The sequence below is a fragment of the Pogona vitticeps genome, chromosome 2, assembly GCF_051106095.1.
Source record: "Pogona vitticeps strain Pit_001003342236 chromosome 2, PviZW2.1, whole genome shotgun sequence".
Lineage (NCBI taxonomy): Eukaryota > Metazoa > Chordata > Lepidosauria > Squamata > Agamidae > Pogona > Pogona vitticeps.
The window spans coordinates 23,934,011-23,954,497 of record NC_135784.1 but is presented as its reverse complement, the minus strand read 5'-3'; the positions used below and the strand labels follow the sequence as shown (position 1 = coordinate 23,954,497).

Here is a 20,487-nt window from a genome sequence, read left to right as displayed (position 1 = left end):
CCCAATATTACACCAAAGAGCAGAAGTTCATGCCTCATATGGCATGCTCTTTTTTGTTGTTGTGGTGTTTGCTATCCTGGATGTATCATTTGTAGTCTGGACCTCTTGCACATGTGCCCCGTATCTTTTCTCCTCTGCCATCTTGCATTCAGACAGTGATTTTGTGTCCTCTTCCTCCTCTCCTTGTAGAGAAAACTGTTAAGGCTTTTGGTTTTCGCTGAAGTTAAGATGGCTTTCTTGGGTGAAACGCTGTGAGTAGAGATGGCATATTTGTATTCATTTCCCAGAGTGAGGAGACAGATACGACTATCGCCACCACAGATGGCTGAGCCCTTTTGTCCTCTGTTCCCCCCCCCGACAGAACTGGCCGGTCCACTTACCGTTTGTGGTGCAGTGTGCGTGGCTGTCCTCATTTGCCATGCCAGGAATGGTTAGCAGGGAAGCCCCAGCCGGGCTAATTCAGAAATCGGCACGGCTTGAACAAGGACAGCTGCACACACTGCGTCACAAGTGGACCAGCCAGTTCTGGGGGCAGGGCGGGTCAAAAGGGCCAAGCCACCTGTGGTGGCCATATTCGTATTCACAAATTACAAATATACAATCTCTAGCTGTGAGTGGAAAGGCCATCAGTCTGCTGTGAAAGGCAATTTATGAAGGCAAAATTCTCATAATCTAAACCTTACTGGGGGTGGGGGGATGTAGGAAAGGATTGGATTGACATGTAGTAGTGGTTCCCAACCTTGGGTCCCCAGATGTTCTTGGACTACAATTCCCAGAAATCTTGGCCTGCAAAGCAAGTGGGGAAGGCTTCTGGGAGTTGTAGTCCAAGGACATCTGGACACCCCGAGGCCTGCAACCAAAACCACCACTTTTCACAGCACAGATCACCATCCTTGCCACAGATCGTGACCAAAACTGAGGGAGCAGAGAAGGACCTCATGAAAGGAGAAGGGACTTCCATGCAAGGCAGATGGGAAAGAGCACGGCGTTGGGAACCACCAGGCTGGAGGATACTGGAATTTGTAGTTCACAAACAGATCTGGCCAGCTCCAGTGGTGACCTTGCATTTGTGATCTGGCTGGATCATGGTTGGAAGCCACAGTTGGGTCATACTTGGGAGGTGGGTTTCCGTCTATCTCACTGTCTTTGTCTTCTCACCTCCCTTTCTGGTTCATGATACTCTCCAAGTATGACTGACAAGTGTTTCTTCCATTTTTTTTCCCACCCTCCCTCTCAGAAAATGCCTGGGGATGAGGTTTGGGTCCCTCGAATCTATTTCCTTCTCCCAACGATGGTTCTGGGCTTCCCTTTCTGAGAGCAGAGCCAGGTATGGGATTTATCAGGCCCAAAGGTGATCTATTATTGGACCTTCTGCTTCCCCCACCTTGGACCCCTTGTGGTGAGGAATTGCTGGAGAGCAGTATGGTAGTACTGCACGAATAAATGGGGTCCAAATTGTCCCAGTTCCTCTGCCAATCATTAGAAGCCTATCTCAAATGTCAGAAAAGGGAACAAATGGTTAGTGATTTATTACTTTATTGCAAGCCTTGGCCTCCAAACTGGAGTGTAGACATGTATCTGACCTATTTTCTATTTTAAAAGGGGAGAGGGAGTTTAAATCTTGAAATGTTATACATTTTAAAAACGGCAATTTCTTTTTTAAATAAATGTTATTTTCCCAACATAAAACTTACAAATAATAGAACAATACATACTGTAAAGCTTAGCCTACAAGCCTTTTGTATAATAATACATTTCTTTCAGCAATGTCTTCTCCATATTATTCATTTTGGTCATTTACTTTCTATTTATTACAAAGTTTTTGTTTTCCACCATTCATAGAATAGGTTCCAGCTTTCATAGTAAATTGATTTTTCTAGCCCTTTTAGTCTCTTTGTAAGGCTGTCCATTTCTGCGCACTCTAATATTTTTTTTGATAATCAATTCGTCTTTTGGTGGGTCTCCCTCTTTCCATACTTCTGCCCATGCTAATCTAGCAGCTGTCAGGACATGTGATATTATATAATAACTTTGCTTATTTACATTATTTATTTTATTTTTATACTGCCTTTCTTCCAAGGCAGGCCTCGAGGCGTCTCACAAATTATTAAAAAGCAAACCAGTTAAAAACAGGATAAATTATATTTTTTTTTCAGTATATAGTTCCTAGAAGTGCAGGTTTTTCTTTCCTTATGCTTTTCCCCCCGATTTATTGTAGCAAAAGAGAAGTATGCCCAAAGTTCACCCTTTCTAAAGGAACCAGCAGAACATTCCGATGGAAGTTAGAAGTAAGATTCAAGTGGCAGCTGAGGAATCCCACCCCATCCATTGAAGTAGGAGAGCAAAAGCTAGGAAATTTAATTCAAAATACAGGGGCACGGAAATGAATGAAGGACAAAAAAAAGACCGTAACTCCCTGCAAAGTCACCCCCGCCCTGGGAGGAATTCAGCCCCAGCAGGCACGGAATTAGCCCAGCCCGAAGCAATCGATGACCAAACGCATCCAACCCTGGCTAGATCCCTGTGCTCAGGTAGCCGAGCTCTAGCTCGGAAGGATGATTGCTGTGTGAATGTGTGTTTTTTTCACCCCCTTGGCTCCATCCGGATCACATGGTGGGAAGCGGAACACAAAGAGGAAAGCCGGTAGCCTTCCCTGTAGGACGAGGAGGGTGCAAAAAAACAACAACAACAAAAAAACAGGTTTTTCATTAATAGTCCACATATGCAAAGACCCCAGGGCGGAATGACAGCGATGCAAGAGAGGTCGTGAGAATCGCACCCGGGCCAGCCAAACGGGGGAAAAAAGAAAAACAGGAGGATTTCGCTTCTTGCACGGATTCCCGGTAAGGGCGGCTTTTTAGCTGGGAAGGGAAGGAGATATTTGTGGACCCCCCCTTCCCTTCCTCCTGGAAGAATTGACTTCTGGGTCTGCAGAACTAGGCAATTCTAAGACGGTGTGGTGTAATGGTTAAGTTTTTTTTCCCCGACTACAGCTCCCAAAATTCCCCACCCGGTATGGCCGTTGTTATGTTAGATTGGAGGAATGCTGGGCATCCTAGTCCAAAAAAGAAGTGTAAAATGGCCAAGTTCTGTTGAACAGCCTGATATCCACCTTGCAAGGTTGTTGTGAGGGCCGTGTTTCCAAAAGGTTTTTATCTACTGCAGGCTAAGCTAAATGTAGGATTTCGGTCCCATTGATACTTTGGTACTGTACTTCATCTTGCATTTGTTCCTGTTCTCCTGATTATTTCAGTCACCTGATTTTAAAAACATGCAGCAAGTCCCTTTATATCATCCTACTCTTTAATGCTCGCTTTATCGTTGAAAGATCCAAAATAGTGGGCTTCCGGCATTTATTTTTCTGTTTGGTTCTGTTGCCTTTTGAACTGGTAGAGTCCTAGACCAAATCAAATTTATGTTACTTTGTATTCTTCAGATCCAAAAAATGCAATTGAGTTGCATTGGCTTTTCTTGTCCTAAACAGGGCATTGTTAATTATAGCATTTCTTTTCATCATCATCATCATCAATCATCATGTGTGCTGTCAAGTCAGTTCTAACTTATGGTGACCCTTTTTAGGGTTTTTTAGGTAGAGAGTACTCAGAAGTACCCTTCCCTTACTCTAGGGGGAGCCCTGGGACTGTGCAGTTTGCCCAAGGCCACCCAGGCTGGATCTTCTTCTTCCTGGAGGCAGAGTGCAGAATCGAACTCCCAACCTCTACCTAAACCATTGCGCTATCGAACCAGCCACGAATGCTACCTCTGTACATTCTTCCATGTAACCTCAGTGTCACTAATTAAACAGACTTTAAAATGCTGTAACAAAACATTTCGCCTTGCGTCTTCTTCAATCTGCTCTGAATGTTGTATGCAAAGTAGCAGTTATAGATTAGTAAACACAGGGATACCTTCATTAAGTACTAACAAAAAAACAAAAATACAAAAAGAAAGAAAGAAACCTTTCAAAGATTAAAATTAAAAAGGAAACATGTTTTTCCTTTGTATTGGAATTCTTTTGACTTGAAATTCTCATCCGAGGATAATTTGTTTGGGAATACAAAAAAAGGAGAATACAGTACAAAAAAAATTGCTTCAGATTTTACAGGAGAAAGAACTGGGATCTGTATAAATCCCAATTATGTTCCTTCAGCAGCTACAAAACATGAAAATCCTTCTCTCCTGACTTCTCTGCTTCTTCTTTCATCTTTCTCCTAATGAGAAAGGTCCAGATATGACAGAACAAGAGATCGAAAATCGAATTCTGGATCTCCAGGCTTGGAAAAATCTTGACACTCCTCCAGCTGGCCACTCTGGTGAGTGATTGATATGCAGGTAAATTTGGGATTATAACTTTTGAGGCTGTGTTCTGTAATTCTGCTTAACATGTTACCCCTCTGATGGTCCACACAGAAATCTCAAATGCAGGTTTGTTTGGAAGTCTCCTGCTTTCCATGCAAAAGTCTCCAGTCCTTAACATTTCTAGTCAGAGCTCACAAATAGCTGTTCCTGTTTGAACCCACAAAGAGCCACTACCCATTTTATAAACAAAATACCGAATAAGATGGACTCACTGTTGCATAGTCACACCTGCAGCAGCAAACAGCATAACTTGAAGCAATTTCTCATGGGTAATTAACACTACCGTTTTGACAGAGTAGCGGTAGTACAGGTATACACCAGGGGGTGATAACCAAAAGATCTTCCCTGAGATGATGAAGACGCCAAGCACCAGAGTAATGTTGATAGCAGATATTGTATTATTTACAGAATATACAGGTATATTTACAGCTAGGTCTTTGTTCTCAGTCCCAGAGTAATGCACAATAGTTTCCACAGAGTTTAGTGCATATATCAGAGTCAATGTCCAGTAAATAAGTTCAGTAGTCGTATACCATATGTTCCACCCAACTTGCCAGAATTCCTCTTCAATACCAAGCACGTAGACACGGCTTCCTCCAGAATTCTCAGGCACAGGAACACGACGACTCTTCTCCAGGAACACACCAACAGCATCACCACCAACAACCCACAAGAACCCACAGATTGTGTATGCTTGTGCTGCTAGTTTTATCTCAGTATTGACCAATCCTATGATTGCATTCACAGCTGTAACCATTACCTCAGCTGTATACATTAAAGCTTTGCTTCTCTTTACAATACTGATCCTGACAATACTTATCGTCTGACACAAAACTGGATTTAACAATTCTATCAGGTTTAGCCCAAACCTGTCACTTTTTGGATTTTCAGGTGTGCACATATTTGCTTTCTTCGAACTTGCCTGAAAATCCAAGCAGGGTCTCATGATTTGCCAGTGAGAAGTTGCCACATGTCACACCGTTTGCCTTGAAACTTGTGTCGCCTGCCTCCCAATTCAAGTGCTCAAAGTGGTATGGGCAGCCTCTGTTACTTGAACAGAAATTAGTTGAAATACATTCAGAATTGAATGCCTACTCCCACCTAGCTCTACCCAGATCACCCGTGTGAGTCAGGAGGTGAGGCTGAGGAGCCTGACGCCAAGAGAGGCCTGGAAGGAAAAGACACGAAATCGGGCCTTCTCAGCGGTGGCTCCTCGCCTCTGGAATAAACTCCCTCCAGAGATTTGCGTGGCCCCTGCGCTGGGTATCTTTAAAAGCCAACTAAAAACATGGATGTTTATTCAGGCCTTCCCTCCAGTCAATACTTGATTCTCTCTTCTCATATCTTCTTTATTTATTTTTATTTTATTTTCTTGGTTTTTCACATTTTCATTTGTAGATTTATCTAACTATGTCTTTTTATTAATTGTTTGTATAATATTGGAAGCTGCTCAGAGTAGTCATATAGATCAGATGAGCGGGATACAAATCAAATCAAATCAATCAATCAATTGATCAATCAGTTGCATTCCTGTTATGTCTTTCATTTAATCAGGGTACTTTAATGCAAAACCAAAAGAAGAGGCGGAGGAAGAAGATGGTGGAATGGAAGAAGAACCGGGGGTACCCAATCACCAGGGCTCTGAAGAATGCAAAATCCTCTCAGGTTTGTGCTCAGTTGTGGGACACGTTCAGACAACTCTGGGCACAGAGATGGTGAATTGAGAATTTGTTGACAAACATGTTTACAAAATCATTCACTCAAAGGACCTGAAACTGAACCTATTCAGGGCATTGCTATTCAGCTAAGCTAAAGTTGCAAAGATGTGAAGTAAGAAGTGTAATAATAGGAGAAACCACAAAGTCATATTTTCCGATGAGAAAAAAAAAGTTACATTTATCTCAGGGGCATTCCTCAGCCTAAAGCAAGCTTAGAACCCCTGAAGATTCACCACAACTTTACATCAAACATCTCTAGAAGCTTTGCGGTAAAACAAATGGGGAGGTTGCAGCTGCGAGAGGGTGAAAGTATGAGTCCTCTGACCCCATAAAGGCCTCTCTCCCCAATATATAGCACTTTTTTTCTAACGTAATACCCAAAAGGTAAAGGATATTCTGATTTTTTAGATTAGAGATGCCATCATTCTCTATTCTGGGAGTTCTACCTAATGGGCAAAGAACTTATCTAAATGTGACTTTCTGAACAGGGAGCTTGGCCTAGTTCCCAGGAAAGAGCCCAGCTACCACTGGGGCTGGAATAGAAAGCTTGGGTGGAGTTAGGCCTAGCTCAGCCCCCAGAGCCTTTCATTTGAGGCCTTTCTTCCAGGTGAGCCGCATTCAGATGTCTGTAAGGGGTCCTGTCAGGTAGATCTGTCAGAATGAAGAACGATAGGATTCATAGTCTTGAGAAATCTGAACATCCCATCCCTAAAGACAATTGTGATGTTTTAGATGTGTATTAGTTTGCAACCCAAGCTGTTTAGGGACCCTTGATTTTTCTTGCTTCTGGAATCTGAGATCACTTGTGCCCAGGAGTGTAACTTCTCCAGGAACTGTGGTGATAGAATGACAGTTTGACTGAATTGAGAAAACGCGGGTCATTGCAACAGTGAGATTTGCAGATATTCAGCACAACTGACTCCTTATGGGAATAGCCATCCACACTTCATTTTCAGGCCACTTTCTCCTGATCAGGGTCCCCTGAAGTGAAGGTAAAAGTGGAAGAAGAGATGGAATCATGGTTGCTGGATCAGCAAGATTTGGAAGAAAAACAGATCTCGGCTGCCTATTCAGGTAAGAGTTTCGTTGTGTGTATCAAAGGTGCATGTTGAGAATCTGCATGCCTCCGTAATTGGTCCAGAATTGGTCCAAAATGGTCCCGGATTGATGACCATTTTCCAGGACCCTTGAGAGGATTCATCATCCTTTGTACTCACTTTTATTGCCAGTGGTTTAGACATTAATGGCTGTGTGTTGCGTTATTTTGAGGGGACAGTACATGTACACTGTTATAAAAGCTGTATACTCACTGCTTTACATTGTAGCCAAGTGTCGTTTCTTCAGTGTTGTCACATAAAAAGATATACTAAAGTATTTATGAAATGTGAGGGGGTGTACTCACTTCTGTGATATACTGTATATGATTATCATTAAATAATGCCATGAGAAGCAACACTAAAAGACAATTAAACATATATATGTATTGAAAATCACAATAAAAACCATTTAAAAAACATTTTTAAAATCTCAAAATTCAATAAATGCAGTATTCCTGAAACCATCGCTTATTGCTTAAAAGCCTGCCTGAAAGGGAAGGTATTTGCCTGTGGACAGAAGGGAGGGAGCTAACCTGGCTTGTCTGGTCAGTGCATTCCAAACCCTGGGAGCAGCCACTGAGAAGGCCTCTCTCGCGTGTCCTTACCCAATAGACCTTTGAAGGAAGTGGAACTAAGATTCCATTGATAAACCACTTATTTTACAAACTATTATGGGGGTGGGGGGTTTAGGTCCACACACATAATAGCTTCTAACCATCGCCTCTTCTTGCTCCTTCTGTATTCAAACAGGGTTTCCTGATGCAACTGTAAAGACGGAAGAACAAGAACTAGAGGACTCCCCTAGTCCTCATGAAGGACCACAAAAAAGTGGACTTGTTTCAGATTCCTGTCCAGGTGAGAAAAAAAATTCTGAGTCAGGGTGAACAGATGGGCTTATTACTCAATAATTATGCATTTGTTTGCATGTGCTCATAAATAAATAAACCAGTCTGAGGCTAAGCCTACTTTATTATCAAAAATTCATAGAATAACAGAGTTGGAAGGGGCCTATAAGGCCATCAAGTCCAATCCCCTGTTCAGTGCAGGAATACAAATCAAAGTAGATCTGACAGGTGGTTGTCTGATTTTTTTTTCCGGAATGTCTCCAGCGTTGGAGCGCTCATCACCTCCTGAGGTAAAATGGGTTCTGTTGTTGTACTACTCTAACAGTTAAGAAGTTTCTCCTTCTGTTCATTCAAACTCTGACTTCCTGTAACTATTTGGTGGTGTGGATTCCCACCGAGTAAGTTAATCGGCCTGGAACAGACATCTTGTTCAGGATTTAGAGAAGGGAGATTCCAGAAAAGAGTGGCAAGGGAAAATAACATTTCCCCCTTTTCTTTCTTTCCTCCTGATTCATGAATCCTTCCCTGCTGTCTTTGTAAGACACTGAAACTTTGGATGTAGAGGTAGCCGGCTATACCCACACATTTATTACTCTAGTGAGCTGGGGCAGGGAAAGGGAGAGATTTGTGCAAGAAGAGAGAGACATGTTCTCTCTCCACAGAGCATCCCCTAATCCTGAATTCTGAAATCCTTTCCCTCTTTGTTTATCTTGAAAGTTTTCTATGTATTGCAGAAAAGAGAGAGGAGGGGTGTTTGCTGCCCCTTCAGTTCTAATGAAATCATTCTTAAAAGAAGACAGAATTTTTCAAAAAAAAGCTGCTATCTGATCCATCTCTCCCATCTTTGACCTCATCAGACTTTCCAGCTGTCACAGTAAAGGCGGAAGAAGAGGAGGAACCATGGATGCCAGATCATCAGGGGTATGAGCAAGGTGAGGACCTTCAAGGGCCTGAGATGGTGCAACATTAAAAGCAGCCAGAGGAGGACCAGCCTCTGTAACATATGTTCCTATGTTCTTGATGCTTATGTTCTTAAATCACTGAAATCTCCAATTGTAAAAAGTCTCAGGTAGTGTAGCTGGTGGGGGGGGGGATCCTCAGGCTTTGGGGAACTAGATCCTGACGGGACCCACCGTAGGGGAGCTACTATAGAGCATCCTTCCTAGCATCCTTCCATTCATTTGTCAGTTCAGACCAGAGTTTTGGAAACACTGGGACCTAACTCTGGTTTGTAGTCCTAACTAGAATAAATACATTTAATCAGCCAGAACTTGGTAAATCAATGCTTAGGAAAGCTGACTCAATAGGTCTGCGCCAGTTGGGTGTGACACTTGGATTTAGGCCTTGAGCTACATCTCCGTAATTCGCATTCCAAGTTAGCATGGCTACTGGGTTTCCTCGCATGTCGAGGCTGGAGTACCAGAAAAATGGGGCTGTTGGTGGTGGTCTCAAGCAGAAGATACCCCCTCACGTGAAAGACATAGGACTTCAGGTACAAGCCTACTGGAAATTCTCAGGAGGCCTATAATAAGGCCGGCCATGCCATTAGGCAGACTGAGACACCTGCCTTGAGCCGTGGATGTGGAGTTGTAACCCTAAGATGACTTACAAGTAGACAGAGCTGTGAATGCCACATAGACTGCAGCAAGGCCTCCTAAGCTAGTCTGATGCTGTCAAGTGTGCTAGAACACTCCGTTCCCTGGATGATGATGATGTGGATGTGCCTTCATGTTAATTCCAACTTATGGTAACACTTTTTAAGGGTTTTCTAGGTACTCAGAAGTGATTTACTAGTCTCCTCTTGCAGAATCAATGTGGGACTTCATAGTTCACCCAAGGCCACCCAGGCTGGCTCTTCTCCCAGGAGGCACAATGGGGAATCGAACATCTAATCTCTGATTCCGCAGCCAGATACCTAACTCACTGATCTATCCAGCCAAGTTCCCTTGGCCATTACTGAAGTTAAATTCAGTGACCAGTTCATTCAGCTGCTTTACATAGAACTCAGTTCCAGTATGATGCGCTGCTTTAAGTGGTAGACTAGAATGTGTGTGTCCATGTTCCCCGTAGTGCACTGGCTGACCTTAAAGTCAGTCCCTGTTTTCCCACCATAGCCTACCTCACAGGGTTGTTGCAAGACTACAAATGTGGACGATAACCATGTACATACATCTCTTTAAATGGAAGGTAGGATATAAATGTAATAAATCAGTAATAAATAGTGGAAGAGCACTTGCTGTCCCGTGGGGTCACGAAGAGTCCGACACGACTAAACAACAACAACAATTTGCTGTTTGTTGTTTATCTTAGGGAGCAAATTCTCTGGCTTGCAGGATTGTCCCAGTGAGCTTTGATGAGACTACAGGTGTTCAGCCGTAAGAGGGAAAAAAACCCGAAACACTAAAACAAATCAGAAGTCAAGTCTGGCATTAATCATGATGACCACCTTTTGGGTGCACACATCCGGTGTTACTTCTGACCCTGGCGATTAGATGCGTCCCACTTCTTGGTCATACTGACATCCTCCTTCTGCTCAGGATTTCCTGCTGTGATAATAAAGATGGAACCAGAAGAGGAGCCATTGGTTTCTAACTTCCAAGAAGGAAGCATGGCGACGGTCTCGAAACCCCAGTCAGGTGAGAAAGGGGTTCCCCATAGAAATGGTTGCTTGGAGTTAGGAAGGTAACATACCATACCTAGTACAGTGGTGCCTCGCATAGCGATCACTCCGTTTAGCGACGAAATTGCTTTGCGACGCATTTTTTGCGATCGCAAAAGCGATTGCTTTGCGATGTTCCCTATGGGGGAATTTCGCTTTGCGATGACCAATCATCGCAAAGCAACCATTTTCGGCCAGCTGATCGGCGGTTTCAAAATGGCTGCCGGGAAAAGAAACATGGCCACCCGCTGTGCTTTAGGACGGATTCCTCGCTTAAGAGGCACCAGAAATGACCGCGCTATGGAGGATCTTCGCTGAACAGTAGGTTTTAAGCCCATAGGAACGCATTAATCGCGTTTTAATGCACTTCTATGGGCTTTTTTATTTTGCATTGCGACGTTTTCGTTCTGCAGCGATTTTTGCGGAACGAATTAACGTCGCAATGTGAGGCACCACTGTACCTCTGTTGACGTGACCATCTCACCCTGTCTAATGGATGGGCCAGCCCTGATGACTTCGGGTTTATGGGTCAAACTGGTATCTCAGAACTCACTCTGGGTCATACCTGATCTCGGAATTGAAATAGATTCATTAGATGGGTAATTCCAATTTAATTTAGAAGTTTGTTGTTGTTTTCCCTTGGAAGGGCATTATGGGAGTCACCTCCAGCTTTGCCAGTCCCACCTGGTGTGAGCTCAGTGTGTAGAGTGGACTGTGAGAACAAATACGTTTTCTTTTCCTTCCACTCAGTGGGCCCTAACACTGAGGCAAATAGCGAGACCGTATTGCCGAATCTTCTTCATGGATTGCTGCCTTGTCGTGGCGAAGGGGCTTGAGTAACTCAGAGAAACTATGGGCTATGCCGTGCAGGGACACCCAAGACGGACAGGACATAGTGGAGAGTTCCGACTAAACGCAATCCACCTGGAGTAGGAAATGGCAAGCCACTCCAGTATCTTTGCCAAGAACGCCCCATGATCAGAAACAAAAGGCTAAAAGATATGACGCTGGAAGATGGGCCCCTCAGGTCGGAAGGCGTCCAACATGCTACTGAGGAAGAGCAGAGGACAAGTACAAGTAGCTCCAGAGCTAATGAAGTGGTTGGGCCAAAGCCGAAAGGACGCTCAGCTGTGGACGTGCCTGGAAGTGAAAGGAAAATCCAATGCTGCCAAGAAAAATACTGCATAGGAACCTGGAATGTAAGATCTATGAACCTTGGGAAGCTGGAGGTGGTCAAACAGGAGATGGCAAGAATAAACATCGACATCCTGGGCATCAGTGAACTAAAATGGACAGGAATGGGCGAATTCAGCTCAGATGATTATCATATCTACTATTGTGGGCAAGAATCCCGTAGAAGGAATGGAGTAGCCCTCATAGTCAACAAAAGAGTGGGAAAAGCTGTAATGGGATACAATCTCAAAAATGATAGAATGATGTCAATACGAATCCAAGGCAGACCATTCAACATCACAATAATCCAAGTTTATGCACCAACCAGCATTGCTGAGGAGACTGAAATTGAACAATTCTATGAAGATTTACAACACCTTCTAGAACTGACACCAAAGAAAGATGTTCTTCTCATTCTAGGGGACTGGAATGCTAAAGTAGGGAGCCAAGAGATAAAAGGAACAACAGGGAAGTTTGGCCTTGGAGTTCAGAACGAAGCAGGACAAAGGCTAATAGAGTTTTGTCAAGAGAATAAGCTGGTCATCACAAACACCCTTTTCCAACAACACAAGAGGCGACTCTATACATGGAAATCACCGGATGGGCAATATCGAAATCAGATTGATTATATTCTCTGCAGCCAAAGATGGAGAAGCTCTATACAGTCAGCAAAAACAAGACCTGGAGCTGACTGCGGTTCTGATCATCAGCTTCTCATAGCAAAATTCAAGCTTAGACTGAAGAGATTAGGAAAAACCACTGGGCCACTCAGGTATAATCTAAACCAAATCCCTTATGAATACACAGTGGAAGTAAAGAACAGATTTAAGGAACTAGATTTGGTGGACAGAGTGCCTGAAGAACTTTGGATAGAGGCTCGTAACATTGTCCAGGAGGCAGCAACGAAAACCATCCCAAAGAAAAGGAAATGCAAGAAAGCAAAGTGGCTGTCCAACGAGGCCTTAGAAATAGCAGAGAGGAGAAGGGAAGCAAAATGCAAGGGAGATAGGGAAAGTTACAGAAACTTGAATTCAGACTTCCAAAGAATAGCAAGGAGAGACAAGAGGGCCTTCTTAAATGAACAATGCAAAGAAATAGAGGAAGATAACAGAAAAGGAAAGACCAGAGATCTGTTCAGGAAAATTGGACATATTAGAGGAACATTTTGCGCAAAGATGAACATGATAAAAGACAAAAATGGGAGGGACCTAACAGAAGCAGAAGACGTCAAGAAGAGGTGGCAAGAATACACAGAGGAATTATATCAGAAAGATTTGGATATCCCGGACAACCCAGACAATGTAGTTGCTGACCTTGAGCCAGACATCCTGGAGAGCGAAGTCAAGTGGGCCTTAGAAAGCCTGGCTAACAACAAGGCCAGTGGAGGTGATGGCATTCCAGTTGAACTATTTAAAATCTTGAAAGATGATGGTGTTAAGGTGCTACATTCAATATGTCAGCAAGTTTGGAAAACTCAACAGTGGCCAGAGGATTGGAAAAGATCAGTCTACATCCCAATCCCAAAGAAAGGCAGTGCCAAAGAATGCTCCAACTACCGTACAATTGCACTCATTTCGCACGCTAGCAAGGTTATGCTCAAAATCCTGCAAGGTAGGCTTCAGCAGTATGTGGACCGAGAACTCCCAGAAGTACAAGCTGGATTCCGAAGAGGCAGAGGAACTCGAGACCAAATTGCTAACTTGCGCTGGATTATGGAGAAAGCCAGAGAGTTCCAGAAAAATATCTACTTCTGCTTCATTGACTATGCGAAAGCCTTTGACTGTGTGGACCACAGCAAACTATGGCAAGTTCTTAAAGAAATGGGAGTGCCTGACCACTTTATCTGTCTCCTGAGAAACCTATATGTGGGACAGGAAGCAACAGTTAGAACTGGTCATGGAACAACTGATTGGTTCAAAATTGGGAAAGGAGTACGGCAAGGCTGTATATTGTCCCCCAGCTTATTTAACTTATATGCAGAATACATCATGCGGAAGGCTGGACTGGAAGAAACCCAAGCCGGAATTAAGATTGCCGGAAGAAATATCAACAACCTCCGATATGCAGATGATACCACTCTGATGGCAGAAAGTGAGGAGGAATTAAAGAACCTTGTAATGAGAGTGAAAGAGGAGAGTGCAAAAAACGGTCTGAAACTCAACATCAAAAAAACTAAGATCATGGCCACTGGTCCCATCACCTCCTTGGAAATAGAAGGGGAAGATATGGAGGCAGTGTCAAATTTTATCTTCCTGGGCTCCATGATCACTGCAGATGGAGACAGCAGCCCTGAAATTAAAAGGCGCCTTCTTCTTGGGAGGAAAGCGATGACAAATCTTGACAGCATCTTGAAAAGCAGAGACATCACCTTGCCAACAAAAGTCCGAATAGTCAAAGCTATGGTTTTTCCTGTCGTGATGTATGGAAGTGAGAGCTGGACCATAAAGAAAGCAGACCGCCGAAGAATTGATGCCTTTGAATTGTGGTGCTGGAGGAGGCTCTTGAGAGTCCCCTGGACTGCAAGGAGAACAAACCTATCAGTTCTAAAGGAAATCAACCCTGAATGCTCACTTGAAGGACAGATCCTGAAGCTGAGGCTCCAGTACTTTGGCCATCTCATGAGAAGAAAAGAGTCCTTGGAAAAAACCTTGATGTTAGGAAGGTGTGATGGCAAGAGGAGAAGGGGACGACTGAGGATGAGATGGCTGGACAGTGTCTGCGAAGCAACCAACATGAACCTGACACAACTCCGGGAGGCAGTAGAAGACAGGAGGGCCTGGCGTGCTCTGGTCCATGGGGTCACGAAGAGTCGGACACGACTAAACGACTAAACACACACACATTGCCGAATCTAGGCCACTGCTTTCATTTTGCCAGTATTGCTGTCCAGAGAATCCTATTGGTGGTGTTCATGGAAGGTTTCCAATCATCTGCCATGGCTAATTGCAGCTACTTGGCAAAGTGCTTGGGTGCCATTTCACTTGTGTAATTGGAAACATGACCAGGAACACAACCAAAATGCACCATGGCACCCTGTCAGTTAGCTGCAGTTAGCCACAATGTACACAAACTTTACACATGGAGTCTGACCATTGTCTGCTAACTCACGGATAGAGTGAAGGGCTCCTTAATTCTTTTAACTACATGAGATATTGTTTTAGAAAAAATATATACATTCCACAGTTTTGGTGGTTGGTCCCTCAACCACCCTGTTACACTTCCAGCAGTGACAAACACTACTTCCTAAAAATTACCCCATGGTTTGGCCAAGTTGACAGAGGTGTAGATTGTTCTTTCAAGTAAGAAGAAATATTGGCTTCATATGTATATTGGATTCAAAGATACAGAGATTACATAAGGAATAAGCACCCAAGCACAGTAAAACTCTTTATGCTGATAATCAAAGAAGAAATGTTGTGTCCCTTCAACACTTGCGTCATCATTTTTGTGAGTTTTGCCAGGCTGTCTATATCTGAAAATCCCGTTCTCCTGTTTGCCTCTTGATGTTTGTGGCAGACTGTGAAAATGTTGTTGCTTAAAAGCGGATAAAAGTTCAGGGACTTACAGAGCAAATTGAGCTACAAGTTTCCCTCAGTAAACCACACCTTATTAGTTAGTTTACCTCAACTGGCACTTACTGTCTTAGTACATTCACTCAGAGCCACCGGTAACTGAGAAAGAATAAAAATGTTCTGTTTATAGTTCATATGTAAAAACAAACATCATATAGTGTAGAAAATGTTAATCGTTACATCACTGTTTAACTGTTTAACTAGCTACATTACTAACTTTCTGACTGATTACATAGATAACAGAACTTCACTATTGTCTTCAGACTCCATCACTAATTGACAGAACCTGCCTGGGAAAAGGCGGGGAAAAGAATCTGAGGTACAGAGGGAACAATTGGCTGTTACTAATTTGACTGACAGCAGCAACCCCAGACCAGAAAGGTTCCTCCCACCCCAGCCAAAACCTCTCACAGGCATCATATATAGGTTGCAATATATCCAGCAAAAGTTGGGTTCCTTCAACACTCCCGCCATTTTTGTGAGTTTTGTCAGGCTGCTTATCTTTGTAAATCCCATTCTCTTCTATGCCTCATGGGGTGTGTGTAAAATGTAGCATTTTGCGCAAATTATACTTGGTTTTCTTGACACTCTTTTGCTTCCAACAGGCAATGGTTATATGAAAAAAGAGGATTTTCTGTCAGGAACTACTAAGCATGGGGAAATCAACAAACCGATGACAAAAGTAGGCATATTCCGATCCCTGGAGAAGGCCAGTCAGTACAGAGCAGAAAGGCAGCCTGGAAGCCACCCAGGCAAAAGAGGGAGCAAGAAACCATACAAATCTTATAATTACGGCAAAATCTACATTTGGCGAAAATATTTTCTTGTGCAGGAGAAAGCTCACGCCGGAGAGAAACCATACACGTGTTCCTATTGTGCAAAAACTTTCAATGTGAGGTCATACCTCCTTGTCCATGAGAGAACCCACACAGGAGAAAAACCACATAAATGTTCTCTCTGTGGCAAAGGCTTCAACGTAAGGTCTTACCTTGTGGCCCACTGGAGGACCCACACGGGAGAAAAACCACATCGATGCTCCTATTGCGGGAAAAGCTTCAGCGGGAGATCCAATCTCAACCGACACCAAAGAAGCCACACAGGAGAGAAGCCGTACACTTGTGCCGTGTGCGGCAGAAGCTTCAGTCATAAAGCACACATGATCAGACACGAGAGAATCCATACGGGAGAGAAGCCGTACAAATGCTCCCAGTGCATGAAGAGTTTCAGCCAAAGTTCTACCCTCATTTCCCATGAGAGAACTCACACCGAGAAACCATACAAATGCTCACATTGTGAGAAAAGCTTCAGCCAAAGTGCCAAACTCGTGACGCACGAGAGAACACACACGGGGGAGAAACCCTATGAATGCCCAGCGTGTGGGAAGGGTTTTAATCACAGGTCAGATTATATCATACATGAGCGAACCCACACAGGAGATAAGCCCTATGCTTGTTCCATTTGTGGGAAAGGCTTCAGTGGCAGGTCCAACCTGACGAGACACGAGAGGAGTCACACGGGAGAGAAACCGTACCTTTGCTCAGTTTGCGGCAAAGGCTTCTGTCATAAAGCCCACCTCCTTCGACACGAGAAAATCCACACAGGAGAGAAACCATACAAGTGCTTAGAATGTGGTGAAAGCTTCAAGCACAGGACAGACCTTTTAGGTCACGAGAGGGGCCATTCGGGGGTGAAACAGTATACCTGCGCAGCCTGTGGGAAAAGCTTCAGTGGAAAATCAAACCTTAATAGGCACAAAAGAAGCCACACCGGCGAAAAACCCTATACGTGCCTAGTCTGTGGTAGGAATTTCAGTCACAAAGCACACCTGATCAGACATGAGAGAATCCATACAGGGGAAAAACCATATAAATGTTCACACTGCCTGAAAAGTTTCAATCAAAGCTCAACCCTTATAACTCACGAGAGAACCCATACAGGACAGAAACTGTATAAATGCTGAGACTGGGGGAAACGGCTGCTGTTTCAAACTCTTAAGACCTACATATTGTAAAAAAGAGGTATATGGACTGAGCTTTTAAAAAGCTCATGCATCACTTCTGGCTGCCTCTTAAGCAAAGAGAGTGGGTTTAAAAATATTATCAATACAGTAAATACTAGGAGAAAGATGATCAAAAATATGAGGGATTGCCAAGGTTTGAAATGTGTGTATAGAGTGTTAAAATAAAGTGGGAGAGGTATGGAAAAATAATAGTCCTGAAAATGAAAGTGTTTTTAAAATTGAGGCTTCAACAATAGTTTACTATAGTTCCAAAACAATTAGCTGGTTCTCCAGCTAGGTGAGGTCACTGAACAAATAACATCCTGACAGCTGCACGTGTTTATGTTATAATGAACATGTTTATGTTATGATGTGTAAATAGGTAGGTGGCGTATGCAGGACTTACAATATGGCTTTGTAATTTCAAGATCTTAGATATATATTACCTTTTTGCAATATCCTGGCTTTTTAGGTTTCTGGGAGGTCTAGATATTTTTATGCTGCAAGACTTTGTTCCTTCAGGCTTCTAATTTTTTTTTTGTCATAACAACTTAAAAATTCAGGTGTCAGAATCTCTGACCTGGCAGAATGACAACACCAGTCTTTCTACAATATCAGGACATGCCCAGAATTTTTTTTCAAAAATGTGTATCCCATTGTTCTGAAGAGAGCCCACAAATGAACAGATTACGATAAAGGAAGAGATTACCAGGGATGTTGGCAAGTCTTTGGGTCTGAGTCCCGAGTTCGAGTCTTTGGTACCAAGTCTTGAGTTCCAAATCTGAGTCTAATAAAATCAAGCTTTTGTTTTTCCTTTAAAAAAAACTAGAAGTGGGTAGGATCTGAGTCACAAGTCAAGTCTGAGTCACTGAAAAATAAATCCTGAGTCAAGTCAGATGAGTTGCTGGTGCAATTTAAGTCCAAATTGACAGCAAGTCCCACAACTTGCAACCCCATCCCTGGAGGTTGCCCACTGAGAAAACATGTTGCGACGCATGCTTTGTGTCCGGAAGGTCCCGGGTTCATATTGAGACATCTGCACTCAAAATGAGGAATGACACGAAGAAACCGCCGAGCCCTGAGGTCTTGGATGAGAAAGATTTGGGGCTGATCACCTTTCCCCGATGTTCTGCCCTCCACCTGTGTTGGGCTACCTCTCCCATACCTCTCCAGTTGTGTGGGCTAGGGATTATGGGAACTGTAGTCAGAAACATTTAGGGAGCCCTAACCTGAGGAAGGCAGAGCTGCACGGGAAAAAAATGGTCTGACTTGGTATGAGGGGACTTCAGATGAACCTCTTTCAGCCCAAGGGTCAAATTCAGTCTCTGAGAGGCCCTCAGACAAAGGCTGAGGGCAAAAAGTGTGGGACTAGGAATATTTTAATTTAAAGCTTTTGCTGCCGGTAAATGAGCCTTACCAGACGCATTTTAACTTGGGGAGAAACCAGCAAATGACCATGTTGTGAGGGAAAGGGTGTGGCCATCAAAGGGGGACACCCGCCCCAGGCCAGATCCAGCCCAAAGGCTTGAGGTTACATTACCTGGATCTAATGGATGCTGCTGGATTCCTTACTAGATTCAGAAATAATCAAAGTCTTTGTTAAATAGCCCTGTGCTGAAGTACATTTTGACAGCTTTAAAGGGGAAGACCCCACTGTAGATCAATCCCTGGCTGTTCATGAGCCTTAGATTTATCCATAATTCTCAGCCGTGAGAACAAAATAGAACTGCCACAATGTGGGGCAGTATATCTGTGAATATACCATGGTTCAGAGAAAAAAAACAAGATTTTTTTTTCTGATCGAAGGATTGGCCACTTGGAGTACACAAAAGATTGGATTCTCATTCTCATCACCAACCAGAATGTCAGTAGTTTAGGAATGATAGTCTAGCCACATTTGGAGAGTTACAGGAGTCCTGGGTCTCCACTAATCATGAACTTTAATGCTGCAGTAACTCTTTTAGCCTTTAAGAAGACACAAGACAATGGGATATAATAGGTATAACATCCCACCAGAATGCGCAGAAAAGCCCATATAAATCAGTTGGACTTCTTTCAAAGTAGTTATGTGGAATCATACTCTCAATCGCCTCTTTTCAGAGATTAAACCAGTTTCTAATTTGCAGTTTGCAGCCCCTGGTGACTTCAGTTGAACTCTCCCTTCCCGCCACTTTTTTTAAAAAAATTAGAGAACAAGATCCAATATTGTCTACACTGGCAGGTGCTCATATGTGGCCCCCTAATCGTTTTTAGAAGAGGGGTAAAAAGTATTTTCACGGATGGGATGTAAAAATATATATCTTAAATGCAGCCTGACACTTGGCTGAGGTTCGCCCCTGCCCATTGGGCCACATGGCCCTGCTGGCACCCCTCTTGTAAGCCCTGGTGGGAGACACCTTTCTTAAAAGGCCTGTGGATTGACATGCAAAATAGGGCCTTTTAAATACAACAGACTCCAGAGCAATGGTGTAATGGAGCCACGGCTGGCAGCACTGGGGCATTTTGATTAGCAGAAACAAACTCCTTCAGGTTTTCGTCTTTGTTCCGAGTTTACTTGCAGTTGTAACAAGTCAGATCGGGAAAATACATTTCCCCTAGCAACGTTACAATAGGACCCTCATCTCTGCTGGAGATTCCAAGCCCTCCCCGTGGATACTGAAAATCGTGGATAATAGGAACTGCTATGTATATAAACATGGCCCAGCCAGCTCCCCTCTTGTAAGACTTGCTGTCAGAAGCCTTTGCTAGCCCGTTCTACCATTCATAATAGAAGGAGAGAGAGTGGATTTTTTTCAAATATTTCAATTTTACAGGCAAGCCGTAATCTCAAGGAAAGCAAAAAGAGCAAGCCTTGATATTCAAGCTCCGTATTATATGGCAGGTTCCATTTAAAACAGTGATGCTTCCACTAAACATGCTACCTGGGGGATGCTGGGTGTTGTAGTCCCAAACAGAAACTGTTTGAAGCAAAATGACAAGGGCCAACTTTCCTTTTCCCTGGGGAATAACAGCAGCTCCAAATCTGTTCTAAGCCAAAATAAAGAAGTGGGGGGTTAAAAAGACCT

At 43.4% G+C, this 20,487-nt stretch overlaps 2 protein-coding genes across 2 annotated transcripts in view; both read left to right on the top strand.

The window, feature by feature from the left end:
* Positions 1-18,135, top strand: part of LOC110069929 (uncharacterized) — a 36,779-nt gene extending 18,644 nt beyond the window's left edge. The window contains exon 9 of the mRNA XM_078388335.1: positions 16,392-18,135. Coding sequence (XP_078244461.1) covers positions 16,392-17,383 — 992 coding nt within the window. The 3' untranslated portion in view covers positions 17,384-18,135. The remainder of the gene's footprint in view (positions 1-16,391) is intronic.
* Positions 2,389-10,394, top strand: LOC144587513 (uncharacterized). Its single transcript, XM_078388408.1, has 6 exons — positions 2,389-2,843; positions 4,224-4,313; positions 5,914-6,024; positions 7,053-7,151; positions 7,925-8,029; positions 8,877-10,394. Exons 2-6 carry the CDS (start codon positions 4,232-4,234, stop codon positions 8,987-8,989), a joined length of 510 nt encoding a protein of 169 aa, XP_078244534.1. The 5' UTR covers positions 2,389-2,843; positions 4,224-4,231; the 3' UTR covers positions 8,990-10,394.
* Positions 18,136-20,487: the final 2,352 nt, after the last annotated feature.